The sequence below is a fragment of the Rhinolophus sinicus genome, chromosome 7, assembly GCF_057876585.1.
Source record: "Rhinolophus sinicus isolate RSI-liver-muscle chromosome 7, RSI-T2T, whole genome shotgun sequence".
NCBI classification, from domain to species: Eukaryota; Metazoa; Chordata; class Mammalia; order Chiroptera; family Rhinolophidae; genus Rhinolophus; species Rhinolophus sinicus.
In genome coordinates this window covers 39,170,300-39,196,284 of record NC_142507.1, presented here as the reverse complement: position 1 = coordinate 39,196,284, position 25,985 = coordinate 39,170,300, and the positions used below count along the sequence as shown (strand labels likewise).

The 25,985-nt window shown below is 33.2% G+C and overlaps 1 protein-coding gene and 1 long non-coding RNA gene across 4 annotated transcripts in view; one reads left to right on the top strand and one right to left on the bottom strand.

The window, feature by feature from the left end:
• Nucleotides 1–317: 317 nt before the first annotated feature.
• RNPC3 (RNA binding region (RNP1, RRM) containing 3) lies at nt 318–23,995 on the bottom strand. 3 transcript variants are annotated; one of them, XM_088799463.1, is made up of 15 exons: nt 23,660–23,995; nt 21,430–21,477; nt 17,730–17,848; nt 16,712–16,795; nt 16,205–16,316; nt 15,101–15,169; nt 13,821–13,963; nt 10,853–10,978; nt 9,643–9,794; nt 7,144–7,305; nt 6,028–6,122; nt 5,884–5,942; nt 3,736–3,868; nt 2,966–3,037; nt 318–395 (listed from the first exon to the last, which is right to left on the bottom strand). In XM_088799463.1, the coding sequence occupies exons 1-14, from the start codon at nt 23,849–23,851 to the stop codon at nt 2,978–2,980; spliced, it is 1,554 nt and encodes a 517-aa protein (XP_088655589.1). In that variant the 5' UTR covers nt 23,852–23,995; the 3' UTR covers nt 318–395; nt 2,966–2,977. The 3 variants fall into 3 exon arrangements, with proteins under 3 accessions (XP_088655589.1, XP_019609275.3, XP_088655590.1); XM_019753716.3 differs by lacking the exon at nt 318–395 and adding an exon at nt 1,276–1,923; XM_088799464.1 differs by lacking the exon at nt 318–395 and adding an exon at nt 1,276–1,923 and having other exon boundaries at nt 9,643–9,791.
• Nucleotides 23,996–24,000: 5 nt separating this feature from the next.
• Nucleotides 24,001–25,985, top strand: part of LOC141568678 (uncharacterized) — a 219,571-nt gene continuing 217,586 nt past the window's right edge. Inside the window, exon 1 of the long non-coding RNA XR_012491881.2 lies at nt 24,001–24,124. This is a non-coding gene — a long non-coding RNA (uncharacterized LOC141568678). The remainder of the gene's footprint in view (nt 24,125–25,985) is intronic.

Below are 25,985 nucleotides of genomic sequence, written 5' to 3'. Positions count from 1 at the left end.
TAAAAAAAAAAAAATTGCAAGTAAGTGCACTGCTATCTCGGTTAAAAAAAAGGGGGGGGGCAACATTTGTAATATTAAAAGAAAATGTATATTTAGTATTGTAAAATTACCTTAATAAAAAAGGTTATGTAACTATAAAATTATACTTTCCAAGATGTGTAAAACACATTAAAAAATGAAGACTATTATTTTATTGGATAGAAAATAATTTATTATATATGAGGAAGATGATTAAAATACATGTAATATATTCCAATAAAGTAATTTAAGTGCATATAGATTTAATTTTTAAATACACTTTAAAAGCTGTTACGCACAGTTCCATAGTCCAGGGGGGTCAACTTCTTCTCCTCAAAGGTGGAAAGCACTTGAAAGATACGGAATTCAAAAGGAACCTAAAATACCATAAAAGTTCATTAAAAATAATTATGACTATAAAACAGTTCATTAGTTTAAAAATAACTAAAAGCTAAAATATTTATATTTAGAAAATTAGTGAATCATGTCAGTATAAAACTTTAATTGTCTAAAAAAGTTTATACAGAAAATGATTTATAACATTAAAATATAAAACATTTAACTGTCCCTATTGAGAAATATAGCAATTTCAGTATCTACAATTTTTTTGTGCTTCTTATGGTGCTAATGATTGTTAACAGAATTTTGAATTGTTTTCACAGTACTAATAACAGCAGGATTTGCAAGAAGGAAATGTAGAAGCACCAACCCTTTATTTTCCTACTTATATAAGGTTTGATGGTTAGGTTGGTATTAGGAACCTAACCACTTTAATCTAACAAAGTAGTATCTAAACTGGTCAGTCCTTATAACTACACTACGGGAACCTTTTCAAATTAGATTCTTTGTCCCATTCCCAGAGATTCTGACTTATTAGTTCTAAATTAGAGATTGGAGTCTTTATGTGTAAAAATCCTTCCTCAGTAGTTCTCAACCTTGGTTACATATTAGAATCAAAATTATGGGAGGTTTGAAAAAGTACAATATCTATGTTGCATGCCAGACCAATTAAATCAAAAGTCTGGAGGAGGAACCCAGGCACCAGTATATCTTTTAGTGTTGTTTTTATTCTTAATAAGAATTTTTAAAAAGTTTCCCAGTTCATTTCAATGTGCTGCCAAGATTGAAAACCACTGTTCTAGGTGATTCTGGTCATCAACCAGTCTGGAAACCACTGTTCTTACATACCCACCAGGATTGTTTCACTTAATCTGCTACCCTGACAACACTTTGTCTTCTCCCTATTACTCTGCTTCCTTTTGTTTCATTTTGTTTCGAAAAACATACTTCTACTTGCTATCTATCTCAAAGGAGATTTAAATAATAACATCTCAGATGTGAAGTCTGTTATACTCATTTGGAATTTACATAGAAATCCAGTTATTTCATTTTGCAGTACATGTACTTTTTAAAAGGAAAAAAAACAACAACATTCTTTCCCCAATGAAATTTTATAACACAATATATAGAATACCTAAACCAGATATATCATAAAACAGAATATACGTGTTATTAAATTAGGTTTAGGAAATACATAAATAGAAGAAACAAGACTAAATTCTGTATTAAAGAAAATGCATACATTCTACAAGTAAATAAATTGACCTGATTCACTAACTTTCCCTGGAAAAATTACGTAACCTAAAGGACAGCACAGAATATTAAGCAACAAACCTAAAAACCATATAAAAGATTTGTTCAATCAACAGTGATAATTTTAGAAATATTTCATTTGAATAAATTGTAAAAAAAAAAAAAAATGCTTAATCTGGATCAATGGATGGGGGAGGGACAAAACATTTCTGAGAAAAACAAAAAATAAAAAGCACTGCCCCAAAAAGGATACAACAAGAAAGGATACTCTTTGTATGACAGTATTACAGCAGTATTTACGCAGGAATGCTTCTAAAGAAGAACAGCAGAATGCAGTTTAATTTTTTCTTATTTTTCACATTAAATTTACAAATAAATGATTCTTTTAAAACACACATGAAAATTATTTATTTTTAACTGTTCTACTATTTGTAAGACTTCTGACTATGCCAATATACTTTTTAAAAAATTCAGATATTCACGGTATCTCACAAAAGGACTAAACATTAAGCAAAATTTTCTGTTATATAATTTTTTCAGCTTAACACTGGTAATTTTGCCTCAGTTACTTCATGTTTTTCCAGTTTACAAAGGCAGAAAGATTTAAAATAAAACAATAACAAAAAGAATATATTTCCTCTCATCTTTCTTAAATCTATCAATGTAACACAAACTTTAAAGTTTAAAAAGCTTAATTCTATTACTTTTAATAATTAAATTACTTACATATGCATTAAAATTACATATTTGAGAGACAAAAGATTTCATTCCAGAAAAAAACAACACCTACATATTTCTTTGAAGTGCGCAATTAGTAATTAGTAATGCAAATTCTCAGGCCCCACCACGGGTGACCAATTTGTCATGGCTTGGTGAATACTTTCCCAGTTTTAGCACTAAAGTCAGGTTTCCTGGAAAACCCCTCAGTCACAGGAAAACTGGAAGGGTTGGTTACCCAAGGCGCCCATCCCAGACCTACTGAATCAGAAACTCTGGATGGGGGTGAGGGGAAGTCTAGCAGTTGGTTTTATCAAGCTTTCCAGTCGATTATAATACATGTCAAAGATTAAGAATCACTTCTTTACCTATGCAGAAAAAGTAAATAAAGACTAATAAAGATTCCAAACTTAAATTTTGCATACAAATGGGTTTCATTCTGTAGTTACAATTTTCAAGTTTGATGGGAATTAACTGGTTAGATAGAGAGAGACAGAGATGGACAGATGGGTGGATAAATCCCACTGATCCTTTAAAAACCTTAGGAGATAACTGAATTACTACTCTATCAGGTTTTTAGTCTTCCTTAATTTTATCTAAAAAAAAGTCTTAACCTTTTATTTATATTCACACTTACCTTTACTAATTTTTAACACTTTCTTTTTCCTTCTTTAGAATCTTGTTTTGGTCTAGCCGATCGAGCAAATTGCTAATATTTAAAAATTAAGGTTTCCTTCACAAAAATGAAAGTAATCTTTTCTAAATAATTATCAAGAACGTCTAATGCAGGGTAGGAGCACCATTTTTTAATTTATCTTTTATCCTTATCCTCCTACTCTCAGACACCTGTCAACTATTTTTCTGAGTGCCTTCTACCTGCTAAAGTAAGGTAGAAGTAAAAAATTTACCTTTTCTTTACAGTAAGTATTTTTTTACACCAAAACCTTCACTGTCATCTATCCCCACTGATTTCTAGTTTGCAAACTGCATTAACTACTAAAAACAGGATGGTTAATCAATGGTTATGAAAACTCTCACACAAACATGAATTACAATACAATAAAATATAGAATAATAAAACTATAATGAACTGTATCTTTCTTTAATGGTTTCAAATGTATTTCTGGACACTGTAGTCTCAGGCTTAACATGAGCATGCATTTTTGTGCTGTACTAGTGAAACATTTAGACTTGGCTAAATTTTAATAACCTCATGCTGCTGAGGTTCCTTTATTTTCCAATAAAAATCTAAATAACACTCATCTGACTCAGCTAAGTATGTTTGTAATTGAGTATCTCAAGTTAGAGTGCCAGTTATTGAGATTTCTAAAGGATAATAAAAATTAGTTTCAATTATACCCTTCTCCCAAAAACTACACAGTTCTTGCAGACTGATTTAAAGGATACAACCACCATAGGTTTTCCAAAAAGAACATATCCATTAGCTTCCTTTAAGGCTTTTGCTGCTGCTTTTTCATTTGGAAGTCCAATGAAAGCTTGTCCTTTCATGCGACCTTCTTTCATCAAGCGTATATCAAACCTAGAAGTCAAGGAAGAATGGTTTTGACTGAAAGAATGTCAAGTGATTTTGATGAAATGAATGGAAATATTTTGAACAATTTAAAATTTTGCTATTTCAGAGGAAAAAAATGACTATACCATCTAATTAGCACATAATTAATTACTCAGGGCTTTCTAAAATTGTATTTTGTATTTGGTTCTAAAATTAATTCTGTAAGTAAGTAATTTAAGTTTGATGATGTACTTGTATCATTTTTCAGCTATTTTTAAATGCATTTATGTGATTTAAAAATTGCATTACTAGCAACTACAAAAGCAAATTTCTTTTTTTGTTTCATATCTCCATTTAAAAAAAATTTTCATGCAGCCAATTCAATACTAGCTACTCAAGTGACAAAAACAACCAAGAATAGAAGGACCGGTAAGAACCACAGAAAAGTAACACAGAATTTCAGAATAGGAAGGGACTTATTGATCACCTAGTCAAAACCATTATTTTACAAGTGGTACTTACAGAGATTGAGTGATTTCAATGTCACAAAGATAACTACAGTTAGAGACAGATACAGAAACCAGATTTTTTCACTCCACGGTTAGTGTTCTATTATTCCATAGTGTATTATTTTTCAACATTTTTGAGAGAAAATTATATACAGAATTCTTTACAAAAATCAGACTGTAATTTATAACTAAAATATTGCCTACCATTTATCTATAAGACCAGCAAAAGCATGTAAAACATTAAAAAATTCAGTAAAATTTTTTTTCAATTCACATGACTAGTCCCATGGGAAACAATTACGAATTTATCATTTTGTCACGTACAGCTTTCTCAATATAAAATTATTTTTTCCCATCAATTTTAATTGTACGCAATATCAGAAATAAAGAGAAAGGATGTATACATATATACATACGTATTTATATACATAAAATATTTATATATATATATATATATTTTTTTCTTTTTCTTATATAATCATGATTCGAAGGCAGCAATAAGAAAAAGGACCAGTGTTTTCCATGGCTAGCAAAAGAAACTTTTGATATCCTGATAAGAGGTATCTGACACTAATAAGTACAATGGAGAATTTTAAGACATCTTAAGACCTGTGCACATATGTCTCAAAAGATATAGGCCAGATAAGACTTTAAAGTATTGACTTCAGAAGAAGATTAAAACACAACTAACTGGTTAGAGTCACGCCTCTATTTTGTATCCTCCCAAAAGTCTCTTCCCTTACCGTTCTACTTCTCTCTACTTCTAATTTTTATGGTCAAGAGTCTCTTGGAGTTAACTGAGTATGGAATTTCAAAGACTAAAATTCTAACTCCACTCATTTACAAATCATATCCCTTTCTTCCACTCTCACAAAATTGTGATCCTTGCTTAATGCAGCCCAATGAAAAGAAGTTATTGCCAGGGTAAGAATCTAAAAAATTTTGCCTGATTGCCATATATTACTGGAAGAGTTATTAAAATAGTTTCCAAAGTGTAGTCTTTGGACCAGCGGCTTTGGCATCTCAATGAGCTTTTTCGAAATACAGATTCATGGGCCCTACCTCAACCTAGAAAGCTAGACGCTCTGGGGATGGATTCAGAAAACTGTTTTACCAAGATGTCCAGGTGATTCTTACATAGGTTAAAGTTTGAGAACTGCTGCTTGAGAACTGCAGGTTGAGGCTGGAATTTATGAGGCCTCTTCCTATGAATAAAGTTTTACTATAACTCAGCCATGAACATCTGTTTATGTATTGTTTATGGCTGCTTTCATTCTACAAAGACAGAATTGAATTTTTGAAACAGATACCATATGGCCTGCAATAAAATAAAAATATTAAATTTTTACTTATCTTTCCACTTACAAAGAAGTTTGCTGACTCCTGCTCTGGACATCTAAAAGATTAATTATGCAACAGATAACAGTAATATCTTTATATAATTTAAATCTCTAAAGAAAAAATGTTGGGAAAAAAGGGGTTAATTTGTAACAGATAAAAACAAACATATTTGAGAATATGACTGCCACTTACATTATTCGTTGTGTTTCTGATGAAAAGTCAACATATCTTCCAAAAATAAATTTAAGGTCCTAGAATTTCAATAAGAAAAAGACAAATGAGGAGGTCCAGCTAAAACAAAAAGTAAAATAATAAAATTTATAAATTTCAACTTACCTTTTCTTGAACATGTTTAGCTAAATTCTTTACATAAATTCTACAGTTTGGTTCACCAGGTTCATAACTTCTGAAAACCGAAAGTGTTTCCATTTCTTATTTAAAAACAAAACAAGGATATAAAATTAAAATATTTCCACCAACTTTTCAAAAATAATTATAACATACAAATATGCTGTTAAATAGACAAAACAAACAAGCAATTTGAAAATGCTAAAATCCTAAAAATAGCAGTTACTAAAGGATAAAAACTTATTAAAAATTTGAATTAATAATATGAAAATTAATTTAAAATTTTCAGTCATCTATAATAACTAAAATTTATCCAATCAAGTATCTACTATTAAAATTCCTTTACGGTGAGTTACTTTATTGAAGACTGAAGCAAATTAATATGTTATCAATCACTGGTGTAACTGTTTTGCTTAAGGTCAATTTCCCAAACCACCAGGCATCAACATATTTAAATGTAAGAATGAAGTACTCAAACATAATAAAGTATTTCAGACAAACTGTGGCTCCTGAATCTCTATACAGCTACTCTTATTTAGTGTCAATAATCTGTTCCTGACAACGGCTCTATGCAAAAATGCTCCTTGGAAGTCTATTTCTTATTATTATAGGAAAAATTGTGTGCTACATGTCAATCTAAAACACCTAAGTATTTTCCCAAAACGTGCAAAACAGGAAAAATCTTTTAGAAGTGAAAAACTACCATGTTAAGGTATATCCTTAAATACAGGCTTTTAATCACCAAATAATTAAAATTATTATTTTTAAACAAATAATTGGTTTGCATGAATCCCAGACACAGTACTGTGGTCTATCAAGAGTGTGGGCCACATTGCCGTGTTTAAGATATCACATTAAGTTTTAGGAATACAAACAAAAAATTTTCCAAACAAATATGGATTGAAAAGATTATACCGAGAGATACTCTCCTCCCTAGAAGTATGAGTATTAAAAACCAAAAGTGGTGATTAAAAACATTAAGTGAAGAGAGGTTTTGAATTATGTGCTTATGGGTAAACAACATGAAGAGATTTTTTTGTTTTTTTTTCTGAAGGGTCAAAGAAACGTAAAATGGAGTAAGTGCTGATTATTTCATGAAATTACCTTCTCTAGAAATTCTGCCCTTTTCCAACTCCCTTCTAGAAATACATTCTGATGGCAGTTCATCAGAGTCTTCTTTACTTTCTTCTGTTATGTCCAAATTAGGTTTTGGGAAGATTTTTCCAAATCCTGTATTGGATGCATCAACTCCAGTAGCAGGTAAATCTAAGATTTAACATTAACAGCAACCATTAAAAATCCCTCCCTTCAAAATAGTTTTAGTTTTCCATTTAAAATTTTTAAGGTATCTTTTGACACTAAAACCCTTTGGTGTACTTTTCAGTACTTTACAACAGGGGTAGACAAAGATTATCTGTAAAGGTTCAAATAGTAAATATTTTAGGCTTTGCAGGCAATATTTGTAGTAAATATTTTAGGCTTTGCAGGTCATGATTATTCAACTCTGCCACTGTGACATGAAAATAGCCACAGACAAGAGTTAAACAGCCAAATGGTTGCTTTGTGATGCCACTTAGAGGGCCTGGAAAGTGGAAAGAAAATTAATTCATTTTTGATATATTTAGTTTATATTTAATTTGAAATGCCAGAAGGGTATCCAATGAAATATTTAGTGGGTAGACAGGTAGAATGTGTTTTTGGGGAAATAATCAATACTTTAACCTACCCACTCTGAACTATTAATAATTATGTAAAAAGAAATTTGCATTCATTGAATAAATTACAAATTATTAAAGGCATTCTGCTAATGACATGGTCATTCAAGATTACTTATATAATCGGTATAAAGACTTCATAATGCGATTTCAGAATACCGTGAAACAATTATCAACATTTTCTAAGATGATTAAAAGATTAAGACTATCCCATTATGCTAGAGTAAATATCTTAAAATAAAATACTCCTATTTGAGGATACTGAAAAAAAAAAAATCCATTAAACCTCCACCCATCAAAAGAAAAAAAAAAAGCCAGTCCTAATCTTGGTCCCATAAGAAGTACAGAAAAGAATTATTTGTACACTTAAGAAATTACTCATTCAATTAGGAAAATTAAAAACAAAAACAAAAACAAAAAAACCTATAGCCTGCAGGCAATCAATAAGAGAAAATTTTAAAATTGCTTCTGCTGTTACTTCAATATTACTATTTGATACTGATGTAGAATGGGATGACTATCTCCCTCTCATTACAGGTCTAAGCCCTTTGGTAAATTAAGCTTAAAAAATAAAAATTTGTGGGAAAGAGTAACTAGCCATGAGGTAAGAAAGAAAAACATACAAAGAGGAAAATATAACTATTGAAACAAACAAAAAAGGAGCTATCTGAAAAGGTAATGTACTCTTACTAACCATTAGAGAGACTGTAATTAAAATCAGTTACAGTTTTTCTACTGGCTACATTTCCAACACTTACTAGAACTCTATCCTATCCACACCAATGCATAAAGATATATGTACAAAAATGTATGTTCCAGTATTTTCTGTAACAGTAAAAAAAAAGAAAATGGAAACAATCTGAACTTCTACCAACAGAGAATGATTAAATATCGATATAACTGTACTATGGAGTATTATGCAGCCACAAAAAAGTAAAAATGTATACTTTTATGTTCTGAAATAATTAGCTACTCCCACTAGACTTTAAACTCTGAAAGATCAGAGACCACCACTTGTTTTCTAGGGCCTAACACAGCCTGTCATGCTCTATGCTTTCAATTAAGTCATTACTGAGTCAATGATGAACACTATGTAAAACAAGATGCCCATTAAAAAAAAAAAATCAGAGAAAATGTATTTACACATGTAAAGAATAAGGTCTGGAATAGTATCTACCTATATACCAAATTATTAACAGTGGTTATTTCTAAGTGGCATAGGGGAGCGTGGGGTTTGAGATGTTACCTTTTAAAAATTTTACCTCACATGCTCCTGTTTTGATTACATTTTCTGTAAGCGTGTATTATTTCAAAAATTAAAAGATTTAAAGAACAAAGGAATGCCATTATTTTATAAAATCAAATTAATGCCTAAAATAAGCAGAAAAATATCTGTAATTTCAATAAATTATCTTTAAACTTAAGAATAGTATCTTGGTAAACAATCTTCCACATTCATTAGATTAAAAAAAAGTTGACATGAAATCTACAACTCATAAAAGTTATATTTCTTGTTTCCTAACCAATAATACAATTATATTAATAAAACCACGGAAAATCATTTAACAGGGAATGAAAAAATAATTCAATACAAGAAACTCTTCTGTTATATTTCAGTGTAAACGTCAGCAAAAAACCCGACTTTCACCCTAGCCTTCATTACAAGCAAAAGGCAAGTGACAATCTCATCATTAAGCACTAGTTTTAATTATATAAAAAAAGTTCCAGTGGATAGTATTCCATGATATTGAGAAAGACCTAATTGCATATTTTAAATATTTTTCACGAATACCAAAATACAAAAACATGACATACAAAATTTAATTCTAACACAAAAAGCTGACTGAGAATTTTTATACAGCATATTAAAGAACTAGAATATGCTCACCACAATTTTGTTCTTCACCATTTTGTTCCTCTTCTAAATCTTTCTTAAATACAGCTGGCATGTCGGTAGATATATGGAATTCAATTTTTTTATTACCTACAGGTTGTGGTTGATCAAATACATCCGAAGGTAATAGCACTGGATGTAAACTGCTGTTTATAAACAATCACAGCATTACTTTGTAACTAAATAAAATCCTGAGTAAAAGATTATTTCATATTTACTTTAAATTTAAAAAGCTAACACTAATAAAGCACTCACCACATTACAGGCATTGCACAAAGTAAATTACATTTAATATTTCAATAAACCCTAACAAATTTTCTAATGAGTATTATTAAATTCCCAGTTTAAATAGATAAGGAGATTGAAGAGATGTTAAGAAATTTCATAGTACTCAGTAAATGACAGACAGTACTTGAGGATAACTGAATGTAAGCTTCATGATATTTACCAATATGCCAAAAAGTTCATTCTACATTTAATATAAGCATTTTTATGTACTGTATTCTATATACACTATGATGTTGTGCTGTCCAATAGAATAGCCACTTGCCCCATGTGGCTAATGAGCCACTTGAAATGTTGCTGTCCAAATTAAAAAATGCTAACATATAAAATACACACCAGACTTTGACAACTTTGTACAAAAAGAAGTAATGCATCTCAATAACTTTTCATATTATTACTGAAATAATATTTTGTATATAATAGGTAAAATAAAATATATTACTAAAATTAATACCATCTGTTTCTTCTTATTCTTTTAATGTGGCTACTGAAAAATTGAATTTGGTTCACATTATTTGTTCTTAATTGTTCAGTGTTGCTATAGAGATTAAAAGCATAGGACTGTGGTGTCAAGACTTACGCAGGTGGGAAATAACATCATATTTCACTTAACGTGAAATTAAAAAAACACAAAGATTAAAGACTCATTCCTTTTAAAATGGAAAAAAGATAATTTAAACAAACTTCACAATATATTAAGTTACTTACAAGTTCAAGGGACATTTATATTGTTTACAAGCTAAATGAAATTAAAATTGCAATTAATAATAATTTTATCCAATTTAAATATTAAAATATGTAGAATTTTATAGCAAACGGGCAACTAAAATTTTTGCCATAATTGTTTTTAAATAATGTAAGTTAATCAAGCAGACAAGTACATACAGAATGCTTATTTCATAATCCAAAACAAAATTACCTGTGTGAAACAGATGTAGATGTATTCAGCAAATCCTTTATTTTTCGCTTTTTTCTCACATGGCGCTGCTTTATTGTTTTCGGTCTTTTAGGCTGAAGATTTGCTAGTTCCATTAGTTTGGTCATTCTACATTGGGGGAAGAGAAAGTAAAACAAATTTTTTTAATGTAAAAGCATAGCTATTTAAGCATACATTTGTATTTGGGCTTATGAATTATGAAATAATACATATGGCATAAGTATAATTTCTAAGTCATCAATTAAGATATAACCTATTTGACAAAAGAACAAGTTCTAAACCTCCTTGCTCAACCTTCATCTTTGGAAGAACTGGGACTTTATTTAATTGAAATTTATCTTTTAAAGATAAGTTTTATTATAAAAATTATTAGTTGCCCAAATAAAATGGCTGGATATGATGCTGAAAAATTGAACATAATGCATTAACACAATCTATGTAACTTTATTGCTCTTTTCGTGACTGCTATTCAAAAGGCCTTACAAACACAATAAATTATTTTGATTCATATTCTAATTATTAAAGACAGACTGGACTGAAGTATTTTTAGTAAAAGCACTTTGTACATAATTGTTGCAAATCAATCATTATAGAAACAAGTAACTTACTTAGAACCAAGTTTTCAAATACTATATTCTAAAGTAACATAATTAACAATCAAGGTGTGACAACTTATACCTTATATAAGCTCATCTCCATTTTGAATATGAGTAATATTTAGAATAGATGTGTCTGGGCATTTTTGTATCTTCCCCAGGATTAAACACAGTGTCTCCACAGAGCAGAAGTTAAAAAAACCACTAGTCACAACTCTACCTATCCAGGGTTACATTTGTGCAATTTAAAAGCAAAACAAACATACACATTATAAAATGCAGGGGAGGAGAAGAGTGTGGTTAAATGAGTTTTAAACCTTTTTTTTAAGCAAGGAAAAATGTAAACATATGCTGTAAATTCTTAAACCCCTTAACAACCATTGTTTACCAAAATGTTTATGAATAAATCCAGCTATACAAAACATTAGTCTACCTTCATAAATTCCTCATCCAAAATATACCAAATTTCCACAACAGTGGAATTATTTGCTGAATAAATAGTACTATTTTTCTTCCAACATTTTCAGAAGATAATAGAGAAGCATGAAACTAGAGATTACTTCATGCAAAGTCTTTGTTCTCATGATTCAAGACAAATTATTTGGAGGGCTCATTATATCCCTAAATTTAAACATAATAAAACAAAAACAAACAGAAAAGGTTTTGGCCAGTCTACATAAAGCATTTCTATTTACTACCATTACTTTTATAAAGAAAGTAAAATTTATAGAGAATAAGTAATTAACCCTATGTAGCACTCTCTACTGTTCTTTCATTAGCAACAAATTAAAGTTACAGTCTATCAAGAACTGTCAGTCTTCCTAAACGTCTGTATTCAAACAGACACTCTATTCACCCTTATTGTGTAATTTCAGCCCAAGTGTGTGTTGATTTTCACTCTCCCTAGAAAGAGGATATAGTAAGAGCCACTACTTAAGTGAATGTTGACTCAATAATAGTCAAATTGCTGATTTGCATGTTGCCCAGATTCTCTGCTTGGGTTTGACTCATTCCAACCACTCCTTCTGTGTCTGCCTTTTTCTATGGATAGTTACTTAAGATTCCGTCATTTGTCCATACCTGTCTTCTAGGCTCAGGCTTGGCAAATTACAGCTCAAGGATCAAATCAAGCCAGCTGCCTGTTTCTGTAAATAGAAACTTTTTTTGAAACACAGCCGCATCCCACTATAATGGAAATCGTTGGCGCTATACAGAACATGTTTACTAATTCCTGTTCTAGGTTACGCTGTGGATTATGTACCTGAACATTATCAACAACTTACTGCTCGTCACCAGAATCTTTAAATAAAGTATATGTAGATCATCAAGAACAACCAAGTTAAAAATGAATTCATCTGTCATAGTTATTATGAATAGTTTTTGTTATGAAATCCTACAGAATTGCTCTGAAAATTTTTCTGGGGTAAAAAAGTCCAGGGGAGTAGCTGAAAAATATGAACACAATCTAGTATTCTTGTTCTTATTATTTGAGATAGTTATATTCTATAGTCTCCAGAAATAAAAAGTTAGTGAATAATGAATGAGTCACCGACCCTAGGGGAAATTCAGGATTAGGTTCCTGCAAGCCTCTGCTCGTAACATTTCATCAACTGGGTCAATACATACCTTGTTTTATGTGTGTTTCTGCTTAAGGACACCATATTTAATATATACTGTTGATTCATTAACATTGAACTCACAGTCAACAGCACTATAACTCACGCCTGAACAGAGCTTATCTCACACACACATTTTATCCATAGGGTACATTACAGCATTCTTGATCTCGGAAACATTACACAGAACTTTAACACTACGCCATATCACCAAAAGCACAAAAATGTGAAAAACCTGGTACTAACAGATCATGAAAATGACACTTATTTACAGTATGATAGCTGAAACAAGAAAGCAGACTGTTGACTGTTCTACCTCATCTAGGAATGTGCATGTCAAGAGACTCAAATTTTTCACCATTCTGTGCATGCCCATGTCTGCAAAAGATTGTAAAAGCACTGTAACTACTGATTTTGGAGTCACAAATAATTTTTAAGTTGGCAAATTCACAAATACAGAATCCACAAATAATAAGGATTCTGTACATTATAATACCATAATCATCAATCTAAAAATTTACTCATAATCTAAAATTTTTTCCTTAGGTCTTGATATCTAGTCTCAGGTCTTAATCTATAGCTACTATATATACTTGAATTGTTGGGGCTGGGGATGGAAAAATTCTAATGTCCCAAAATTATAAAGAATTACAGCAAAATTTAAGAAGAGCAAGAAAACCTCTTTCCCATATTGTATGCTTCTTGGAATCTAAACAAATATTATTTAAAGTTACAAACCTCTGTCGGTCTTCATCATCACTGCTTTCATATTCTGATTCTTTACTAGATAATTCCTCATCCTCATCTGGCAAAGGAGGTTCCTCTGGTGGCTGAGGAGATGCAGGTGGAAGAGGTGCATGCAATGGCATATAGTCTTCATACTAGTTAAAAACAAAAACAAAAAAGCAATTTATCATGTTTACAGAAAAAGACATTTCCATTTAGATACATGATTCTTCTACCTCTCTACCTCATGATATTCTTTTACACATTCAAAACATATTGAGGGAACACCTGCTGTGGCAGACTGGTAAATGATCTAAAAACTTGTCTCTTTTTTCTTGGCACTTCGCTGGATTAAATTTCCAAACCTCCCTTGCAGTTAGATTTCACCATGTAACTAACTGAGTTTTAGCCAATGGAATGTTAGCATAAAAAATTCCACACACATAATCCTCCCTTCCTTCTTGATCCGCAGGCTGCATCATAACGTCTTCATCAATCCGAGGATGGACATAGTGAAGACAACTTAGATCTTTTGAATGCCCTACTTTTGAAATGGACTTAACATGAGCAAGAAATAACTTATATTTGTGTCAAGTGACTAAGATTTGAATGTAAGATTTGAAGGTTTTTTTGTTAATTGCAGCTAACATAACCTTAACTAATATCCCTGCACTGTGCTAGGTTTTGAGATATTGGAGTTACAAAGAAGAATTGTGAAGCTAATATTATACACATTATAAAATCAGCCAATCCACAATGCACAACAGAAAAGCAAATTTTCTATTTAAATGTTAGCATTCAAAATAACTTCCCATTGCTATTATCTAAAAAAGTACTATGCAAAATATTCACTAGAATTATTCAAGAGCAGACATACAGACTGTTATCTAAATTATTGATAAATTGGATAATAAATTCTAATAAAAAATTAGCAACCTCTTCTGCAAATGAAGCCTCATATGCAACAAAACCAGAACAATGGAAATTTTAGATAATTAAGTTTGTTAAATATAATTATCTTATAGGATGGCACAATGTTCTGCATCAAAGGACTAAACAACAGTACTCACAGAAATGATGGCCTCTATTACCAAAAGCATCTCTTTCATGTTCTGGTTTACACCTACTTTCAGGTCTCCACTTGAATGTTATTATCACAATAACTTTATATTTGTTCATTATTTTCTGTTAACATTAGAGGTCACTGGCACAACATCTGTAAGATTTAGCCTCTATAATCACACGTTAGGAGGAGAAATTTTGAATCCTGAAAATTCTAAGAGCGTTCTTACCATGGGAGGTCGTGCAGTAATTGGTCCAAAAGGTGTGGGCAAATTCATTTTATTCATAAGATGAAGTACCTTCAAGTGATAAAACATTTAAAAATCACATAGTACAATGATGATTCAACTTACATATTTTATGTACTTAAAAACTTTACAATAATACTACTGATTAATTTAGTACTGAGGCTGGCCCACCTCTCGCTTTTATAATCCCTGAACAAGTCACTGATATATCTCAGAAGATTAGCCTTCCTAAAATGTTTGTTAATTCTACAAATATTATTCTCATTAAAATGTCATGTTCTTGTAATATATTATTTTTTCCCGATTATTTTGAAATGCAGAGAAGTATAATAAAGAAAATAAACATCATCTATATTTTGTACTTCAAAAAACATCCCATTACTATCAATATTTTCAAGCATTTGCCAAGCGGTTCACTATGTCTTTTCCTTTAAGAAAGAATCTGTATGATAAAGTAGCAAAGAATTACCAGAAATTGTATTTTCCAAAATACTTTATGTTTATTAGTAAACCTAATAGTATGCTTATGCTATAGTTTATAAAAGCCTTACTTGAATAGAGAATATTTCATCACCTTTTGAAATGGACTGAGTACTTGTGACTTCCTACCCACCAAATTCGTATATTTAATACTAACCTCCAATGTCATGGTATTAGGAGACAGGGACTTGGAGAAGTAATTAGGTCATAGGGTAAAGCCCCTATGAATGGGATTAGTATCCCTTCTGAAAGCGACCACTGAGAGCTCTCTCACCCTCTTTAGGCTATGTGAGGATACAAAGAGAAAAAATGGCCATCAACCCAGAAGCGGTCCCTCACCAGAATCCAACTATACTGGCACCCTCATCTCAAACTTTCAGACTCCATAACTGTGAGAAATAATTTTCTGTTGTTTATAAGCCACCTGTCTATGGCACTTAGTTACAACAGCCCAAACTAACTAAGACACTTTTAAAATATTATAATATCATTGCCTGCCAGAATTAGTCTGATTAATACTATTATGAAAAAGTATGAGAATTAGCATGGGAAATAATATATTAATTACGCAAGCATTTACTTTGAGGAAAGTTTTATTCTCCTTACCTGTACATAGAACTTAGGTACACTTGCCAACGCATTTACTATGTTTGCTAGGATTGTGCTTGAAGGTGGTGGGTACATGTACTTGAGGCATGAATTTAGAGGAAAAGTCAGCCTAAAAAAAAAAAACATATATTTAAAATGCTTATCAAAAACTCTTTATATGACCTGATAACATACAAAATTCTTCAAATAATTCAGTAGTCTTAGATTTACCTTGTTCCTAATAGATTCAAATAAGTATATTTAAAAAGAAACTTGCCATCTGATTGAGTAAAGAAAAATAAGGTATTTCTTCTCAGTGCTTATCTCATAGTTCTGAACATTTTAATGGAACCAAATTCAGTTGACAAACTCGTACAGCTCAAAATGTTAATCAACAGATTAAAAATATACACGACATAAAACATCCCTTTAAAAATTATCTTATTTGCAATATAATAAGATATGGTTTGTACACAGAGCAACAAAAACCAAAAGAACAACAAAATACAAACAAATAATGCTAACCCATGGTTTGGTGCAATTCCATTTTCTATAGTTAAACAACCAAGTTCTTTCTTTTCTTTATCATCTTCCACTGGGTCATCAGACCTAGGACATAAAGAATCAAAGTTAATCTTATCTTCAGAAACAGAGTGAAAAAATCACATACAGAAAAAACGTAATTTCTTTTCAAACAGTGCATTATGAAAACAGTTCCATAATAAATAAAACTTTCAAGTATTTCACAAGCAAACACCAATGAAAAGGGAGGGAAACAGAATTAACCTTTCTTGACTACCTTCTCTATTCCAGATATTATACAAAGCATGGCACATTTTAATTTACCTTTCACCAACCCCATGAAGATGGTATGATAAATCTCACTGACCAAAAAAACAAAAAGAAGACCCTGAAGTTTACATAGTATACAAAGTGATACTCAAATTTCTTTAATGTGCATCAAAATCACCTAGAGGGTTTGTTAAAACTCAGACTTCTGGGGCCTTATCCCATCTCCCACCCCCCAATTTCTAATTCAGTAGGACTGGGTTAAGGCTCAAGAATCTATATTCCAATCAAGATCCTAGAGGATGCAGCTGGTCTCAGGACTAGTCTTTGAGAACCATTAGTGTACAGCAAATTTCTAAAGGCTATATAACTACAAAGACTTACAGCTGAGAACTAAATACCAGTCTTGGATTTCAAAGGCCATGCCTATTCATGATACCCTGCTATCTGTAACATAACAAAGACTTTACAATAGTTACCCTCTTTCCACTTAAAGTCGAATACTTTTTACCCCTCTGTTCCCACTTCACATTGAACAATTCCTAATAATAAATCAATATTCAGGTTCCTAATGCCAAATTAGGAACAAAAATAAACATACTGTTTTAATGTACTAGATTCATTTAGAGAGATGTACCAGCTATCATTTCAAATTATTTACTTATTAGTCTGAAAACAGTCCAATACCAATACAACCAATTAAAAAAGCACTTTAAAACGTTATGAAAAAAAAAAAAACAACCTATCTACATACCTTTTCTTTTTTTCAGTGCTTGAAGAGGGACACGGTGAATGAACTCGATCTTGCTCTTTTGCAAATTCAACAACTAAGGTATGACCTAAAAGTTTCAGCTGATGGAGTCTTGTCAATGCCTTCAGATGGAAGAACAAGAGTAAAAAAATTTGATTAACTTTACCAAAAATGAGTTGTTAGAGACCACCTACAAAATAACTTATACATGTTCTTTGTTAATACTGTTATCACTTCCTTGGGTATTTCTTACCTATTTCTAAATCTCTGGCTGCCAAACCTTTATTACTTATTAAGGGTCTGCTTCCTATCCCTTAACAAAACCAAAATCTGGTTAAATCAAACTCTGCCTATACCCAGGCAGCTGAAATGTTTAGAAAAACAAACAACAAATCTGCTCAGTCTCACTTTATATTTACAACAACCACAAGTCTAGGGGTGGACTTTAATGATGCCACATTCTTAGTTCACTTTTATTACCAATCTCTCTTTGTTCCTCAACCTCACAATATTTATCTCCCATTCCTTTAGCCTAGGACATTGCTTCCTACTTTGAGAAAACTGAAGTGACCACAGGAGAACTTCAGATTCCCACTGTAATTCCCATCTACCAGCATTTGCATCCACATGTTCTACCTTCCATGTGGTATCACGATATCAACTATCCATGTTTTTATCTAAATCCAGTTGCTTGACTGGATACTAAATCCCAGGCTCTCTCACCTACTCTCTAGAAGTGCACGGCGTAGTCTTACCACAGTTAATGTTCTGTCCTCTACGGGATCATCCACATCAGTATGTAAACATGCTCGGATCTCCCATCCTAAATTTGTTGCTTCATCTATTGATCTCACTTACCACTCCCCCCTTTAATTATGCTGGCAGTAAAACTCCTTAAGCCCTCTATCTAAAACTCCTCTTTCCATCCAGTCTCAAATTTACTCCAATCAAGCTCATGCTGTAATCAACCCACTACATTGCTTGTCATAGACAACAACAAATTCTGTATTGCCAAGCCAGTGGCCAACTTTCAGTCTTCATTTGACATCATTTCACATAGTTAATCACTACTTCCTTGATAAATATTCTTCAATTGCTGTCAAGACACCGTATTTTCCTCTAGTTTTCTTCCTAGCTCACTGGTTTCTACTCCTCAATCTCTTTGGCCCATGCCTTCTCAAACTCTTAATACCGGCATACTCCACAGCCCTAATCTTGGTCCACTCGACCGATTTCTTGGTGATATAAACCAGCACCTTAAATTTAAACACCATTTCTATGCTGATGATTCTATTTATAACTTAAGCCCAAACGTTTGTCCTGAAAGTCCAGGAATATGTATCCAAATTACTGGATAGTAACTTTTAGGTGCCTAACATCAAACATCTCAAAAACAATACTTCAGAAATGGAACCACTAATCTTCTATCCTCATCCTAATATTTTTTTTAACAAATGTAACTGTAGACCTTAACTGAGACTACAATTTTATTCTACCATCTTCATGCATCCTTATTTGACTTTGTAATTATACAAAGCAAGTTTTAAAATGTTTCAACAATTTTCAAGCCCCTAAATCAATTCTAGACCTCTTTACTACAGTTAACCATTGATTATCTGAAAAATACGGGTATGTAAGCTGAATTACAACAACTTTCCCCTCAAAATAGATGTCACACACATTCTCTTCTTTTCAAGCATTTATATTAACTAATTTCGTTATTTCTCTCAGCTACTTTATTCTTAATCATCTCTCACGTGGTTCATTTAAAATTGGTCAGTCAATGGCATTCTAGCCTGAAAGTCCTCACTGCTCCTCTCTTCTCATTCCTTGTCTACTACAAATTATATCCCAAAGACACTGACTGGCTCCATGTCCACTTCTCCATGTTAATTTGACCCTAAACCAATGTGGTTTTCATTACCATATTTTATTTATAACTTACTATACTATATTAAAAAAGTCTTCTGAAAGAAATTTCTATACATTAATAATACATATGTGAAAGTCTTTTATAATCTCACCATCCAAGAGAGACATTATTAACAATTTCGTATATAGTTTTATAATTTTTTCTATGCATAAACTATCATATATACTATTAGTTTTCCAAAAATCCAAGGTTACTTTATCATAACATACTGCAACTTTATTCATGCATTCTATCTGGGCTACCTTCTTTATTAATGCATATTTATTTGAACTCATTCTCCAACAATTGTAGTCCAGTGTATGGATATACTATAGTTTAAGGCGTCTCTTCCCCTTGTTGAGAATTTGGGTCATTTCTATTGTTTCACAATAGAAAAGTCTTTTACTAATAGATTGTGTTCCTTTCTCATTTCGTGTCATCACATGACATCATCTTCTTAAAACACTCTTCTCTTTGCATCCATGATAATTTCTTTTCCAGTTCTACTTCCTACTTAACTTCTCCCTGCCAGTCTACTTTCCTGGCTCTTCTTCCTTTGGGCAACCATATTCATTCACCTGGCTGAAGAAACTCCATTTTTCACCTTGCCCCAGCTCTAGGACTGTATTTTTTATTTTAACTGTTTAAAAAATATTTCCACAGAAGTAGCCCAGTGACTCCTCTAAGTTAATAATACATAATATCTGAAATTAATTATCTACCTTTGCAAACATCCTCTGAATCCTGCCCCTTGTGTCAGTTAATGTAATAATCCAATAAATCAGTCCAAAAACTTCAAAGTGTTCCCTCTCAACCTCTACATCTATAGGGAATACAACACCTACAAATTTAGTCTCTACAAAGTATATATGTATATCTACTTCTCCCTTTGTCTTCTTACTAATTTATTCAGATCCTTTCTCTTGCCTTGGTCATTATAGCATTTCTTGTCTTGGCTTTCCATTTGGTCTTCCTACCTCTAATTTTTTTTTTTTAAATCCAATCCATTACATGAACTCTACTAGATAGATTTCATAGATTTGACCATATTATTGACCAACTCAAAAGTATCATTAGTATGCCTTTAGAATATCTACTAAACAAAATTCAATCCCTCCCTCACTCCCACCCAAATTTAGACTCAAACTATTTTGCAAGTCCTATTTCCATTTCAACCCATAACTATTGCTCCACTTACAACTTTCCATGCCTCATAGCTTAACTTAATGTTCTCCAAGCCTGGAAGCCTGGAAGGCCCATCTCCCTTTGTTTTCTTCTCAAAATCCAACTAATCATTAAAGGTCTACATAAAAGGTGATTTCCTTTGCAAATGATTCCCTAGGATTTAAATATAAATATATATATTAAACATATATATTAAAAGATATATATATATATATATTAAATATATACTAAAAGGCATATGTATGTATCTGTGTATATATATGTATATATTTATATGGTCTCCCTTTAATACTTAAAACATCTTGCCTTGCAACAGTTACAGAGATAGTTATCAATTTTGTATCCTTTACAATTTATTTTTAATTATATATGAGATTATAATTCAACTTTTACTTTCTTTCCAGTTAATCTAGCATTCTTATGTCCAAATACCAAAACAATGGATAAGAGCTGGCAGCTGACAAACCAAATGTAGCCCGTGGAGCAAAATCTTTAAATAAAAACCCTTTCACTTTTAAAAACTATAGTTTAACATTACGTTTCATTTTTGAACCAAGACTGGATAACAGAAAATTGCTGACTTTAATAGCAAAGAAGAAGTCATACCTTTATAGCTGCTTTTTCGTTAGGGAAAGTAGCAAAAGCTGTATGTTTCTGAAAAAGAATTAAGGTACAAATTATTTCTGATATAATTCCAGTTTCTCATAAGGATGTCTGATATTTTACCAGTTAACAGTGATTTCACACATTTAATAAAATCTTGCAAAAGGATAGAAAATTGAGATCATTTAATTGATTACTACTAATTTCATTATAGTGGTTTTGAATCTTTTTTTTGATCAGACTTCTTTGAGATGAAAGCTATGTAGCCTTTTTCGTATAAAGGTATACCTACACACACAACATGTTGTACACATACTTTTTTTTTTTTCTTTTGAAGTACTTGTTTCTTTTTTTTTCAAGATTTGATTGGGGAAGGGGAACAGGACTTTATTGGGGAAGACTGTGTACTTCCAGGACTTTTTTCCAAGTCAAGTTGTTGTCCTTTCAATCTTAGTTTTGGAGGAGCAGTGCTGTTCAGCTTCAAGTTGTTGTCCTTTCAGTCTTAATTGCAGAGGGCACAGCTCAGCTCCAGGTGCAGTTGCCGTTGCTAGTTGCAGGGATGCTAGTTGCATCCCTTGTGGGACTCGAGGAATCGAACTGGCAACCTTGTGGTTGAGAGCCCGCGCTCCAACCAACTGAGCCATCCCGGGAGGCAGCTCAGCTCAAGGTGCCGTGTTCAATCTTAGTTGCAGGGGGCGGAGCCCACCATCCCTTGCGGGACTCAAGGAATTGAACTGGCAACCTTGTGGTTGAGAGCCCACTGGCCCATGTGGGAATCTAATTGGCAGCCTTCAGAGTTAGGAGCATGGAGCTCCAACTGCCTGAGCCGCCGGGCTCGCCCTGTAAATATACTTTTAACAAACCAGTTCAACAAACCAGAAGTTTAAAAATCGCTACTATACACAAAGGACCACACTTAAATCACGCAAAAATATAAAGTATCTCCCATTTTATAACACAGCTAAAGATCTTAAACTTTCCTTTATACAGCCAACTACAGTTTAAAAATGTTCGCTAGCAGAAAAATCATTACTCAAGTGCATGTTTCATTTGTGCTTTATCCTTGTAATAAGGGTTCAATGAGAAGGCTATTTTAAAATATAAACTGTAAATATTTTTAAAACCATCAGAAAAGGAACATAAGTCTAAAGTAAATGAATCACTACTAAGGAAGAGTTCTTGCCAATGCTTATTAAAGCATTTACAGTTGCTTGAGTAATTATATCACACATTCTAATTTTGTCTAATATGATCCAAGATGACCTAATTAAGTGTACTGAATCACATAGAATATTTGTATTCGCTGGTATACCACAGGTCCTTGAAAAACATCATTCTGTTCAAAGTCCTTTCCTCATATCATTGATGAGACGCAACAGGAAATTAAATCTTACATATATACATCACTTAGCCTATGGTAACATTGGATTGGTGCTGTCATTTGGCTTAAAGTCGTCGATTGAACCTATCATGAGGACTTGGATACATTAACACTTGGATCAAAACTGGTCTTTTTACATATCAGGAATTCTCAACCCTGGCTGCATATTATAATAACTAGAGAGACTTTAAAACACCAGAGTTTTGCCCCATCAGAGGCAATGTTGCAGAAACTTAACATTACTGTCATTTTAATGGAGAGAAATCCATCTAAAACATCATTAGGAATAAAAGAAAACAAAGTAATTGTGTAAATTCCTGTGTAGGAACTTTTAATAGTCTTAAAATATTGTTCCCCGAAAGATGCTTCAGAACAAAATTGTACGAAGAACTTCGTCAAAAATCTAGTAGAAATTCTGCAACTAGTTTATTCTACTATTGTAGTTTCTCCACTATTTAAATGACTGTGTTACCACTGGCTTGTAAATAAACCAAGGTTTTTAGAAAGTGCTTCGTGACATATGTCTGTGAGTAGACTCACAGTAGAAATACCCCCAAATGTAGAGTTTTGTGATTCTCAGGATGGATCTGAAAAGGGAACATAACTAAGCCATTTTCCATGCTTCTGCCTTGCCTTTCTCACTTACCCTTTTACTCACCGCTCTGACTAATCCAGACTCGAGCCAATTAAAACTTCACTTGGCATGCTAGATCGTTTGATAGAAAAGAGGAAATCCCCCCACTACAAAAGCGCGTCTTCCCCCCTTTTGTCTTCTTCCTCTGTCAGCGCTCCCACTCGCCGCGTCACCCGCTCAGGGCCTTCCCGGACAGCTAGGGACCGGCGCGCCCTTACCAGTCGGCCCTTATCTGACAGGACGCGCACCGACTGTGCTCCAAAATACTTCAGCAAGTCCTCTTTCTCCTCAGTGGTCAGCTCGGCTGGCAGGTGCCTCACTAGAAGGGTTCGGTCGCCCCGCGGCGGAGAAAGCGAAACAGAGCTCTGGCATCCTCTCGACATTGGCAACGACTGCTCCGGGGCCGCCATTTCACTCCGAGAAACAGCAGCAACAGGGAAGCCGACAGAAGAAACCGCAGTGAAAAATGCGCTAGTCAACAGAAGCTGAGATAAATGAGTATTTTTCCGCCTCGCGCTAAGGATTCTGGAAACAAGGAAATAACGCGAGAGATTGTCGACTTCTCGCGAGACTTGCTCCACAGACCAGTGACTTCTCTTCAGAGCTCGGTTGCCCAGACTGTTGGGTGACGTTCTACAGTGGTGGGAAAACAACGTGATTAAAACTCCAGGTAGCTGCTGAAGGTATTAAAAGCAAAAATTCGCCCGAAAGAGACATTAGGCTTTAAAAAGTTGTCAAAGAAGGAACAGAGACGAAAGACCAACCAAGGGAAGGAAAGAGGTTGGAAACCCAAGGACAGAAGGAATCTCTGCAGCGCATGTGCGAGCGGGGAGCGGGGCTGGGCGCGGCGCCAGCGCTGTGAGGAGGCGCTCGCGGTGCTGGGTTCCTGATCCTGGCGCATTACTAACACTCGAATATTTGACTGCGTTTTGGAGAGGAGAGCAGGATTTGGTGTAGGATTGTAGCGTGTGGGTTTACAATCTTGGGCTAGTGAAGCAAGTTATGTTTTCAGCTCCGTAGGGTCCGCTTAGTCAGGAGAGCTCAGTTTAAGGAACAAAGTGTTTTGTTTTCTGGAATCATCGTGCACGTACGAAGTAGCCTGATAGGAACTCAGGCCAGTGTTCGTTCACTTCACAGAACTGGTGGCTTCTCGGGAGCGATATCCTAATTTTATATATATATGTGTTCACATATTTAATCCTCACAACTTTACCATTTTACACTTGAGGATACACGCTGATGTACAAAGATGTTTAAGTCACACAGCTGGTAAATGGCAGAGCTGGGCTCTGACCCTGCCAGTGGGACTGGGCGTCACGCTGTGAGCCACCATACTGCCTAGTTCCTGAATGGAGTGAGGCAGAGAGGTATCCCTCACTCCATGCAGTGAGGCCTCAAGGATTCTAGAGAGAAGTATTATGGTAGATGCAGCTGCTACAGTCTTCAGGCCTAGGGTGCCTGCTGCTGCTCTTTTTTACAGTCATGCGCTGCTAAACAACAGACACACATTCTAAGAAATGTATCATTAGGCAGTTTCATTGTTCAAACATCATAGAGTGCACTTACAGAAAACCTAGGTGAGGTAGCCTGCTACACATGTAGCCTATATGGTTATAGCCTATTGCTCCTGGGCTATAAGCCTGTACAAAACAACCAGAGATTAAAGCAATCGCAAGAGAACATGATGCAATCAAGAGACATGGTAAACTTGAGATGTATGAAGCTGCTGCTGTACTATTTTGTAGCAAACTGTTTTTGTAAGTATAAACAGTATACTCTAAAATAATGATAAAAAGTGTTGTATAGTAAATACATAAACCAGTAACATAGTCATTTATTACCATTATCAAGTATTATGTATTATACATAATTGTATATGCTATACTTTTATATGTCTAGTAACACAGTAGATTTGTTTATACCAGCATCACCACAAACGTATTAAGTGCATTGTGCTATGACATTACAATAGCTGTGATGTCACTAGGTGATAGGAATTTTTTAGCTCCATTATAATATGGGACCCTTGTATATGCAGTCTGTCATTGATGGAAACATTATGCATGACTATTTGCTACATGATTAGATGTTAAAGACAGTACATCAAACAATACATCAAAGTTCTGCTCTCAAGGGGCATTAGTTTAATTAGTTCCCTGTGGAGCAGGGAAGGGATAGGTATTAATAAAAACTAGAAAAAAAAAAAAAAAAAACATGCAAAAAACTCCCAAAATGACAGGTGTAGAGAGCCAGACCATGAGACTACTTACTATAGGTTTGTTTGGAGTCTTGATTATCTGAAGAGCAATTGGAAACTGACAGATTTTTTTTTTAAGTAGGGTTGAGTGTATGTGGGTATGTGTGTGTGATGATTAAATTTTAGATATGAAAATTTCTCTTTGATTGCAGTGTGAAAAATAGAGTAGAAGCAGGAAGACCAGTTGGGCTACTTCAGTAGCCCAGGCAAAAGACACTGCTTGAAATAGTTTGGTAGCAGTAGAGAAGGAGAGAAGGAAATAGAATTGAGATGTATTTTGGAAATAG

Coding starts and splice junctions, on each gene's coding strand:
- RNPC3 (XM_088799463.1), bottom strand. CDS start 23,851: ATGGCGGCCCCGGAGCAGTCGTTGCCAATGTCGAGAGGATGCCAGAGC. Junction 5,943..6,027: donor CTAAACATGTTCAAGAAAAG/GTAAGTTGAAAT, acceptor TTGAAATTCTAG/GACCTTAAATTTATTTTTGG. Junction 3,038..3,735: donor TTGGAAAACCTATGGTGGTT/GTATCCTTTAAA, acceptor TTTAAATATTAG/CAATTTGCTCGATCGGCTAG.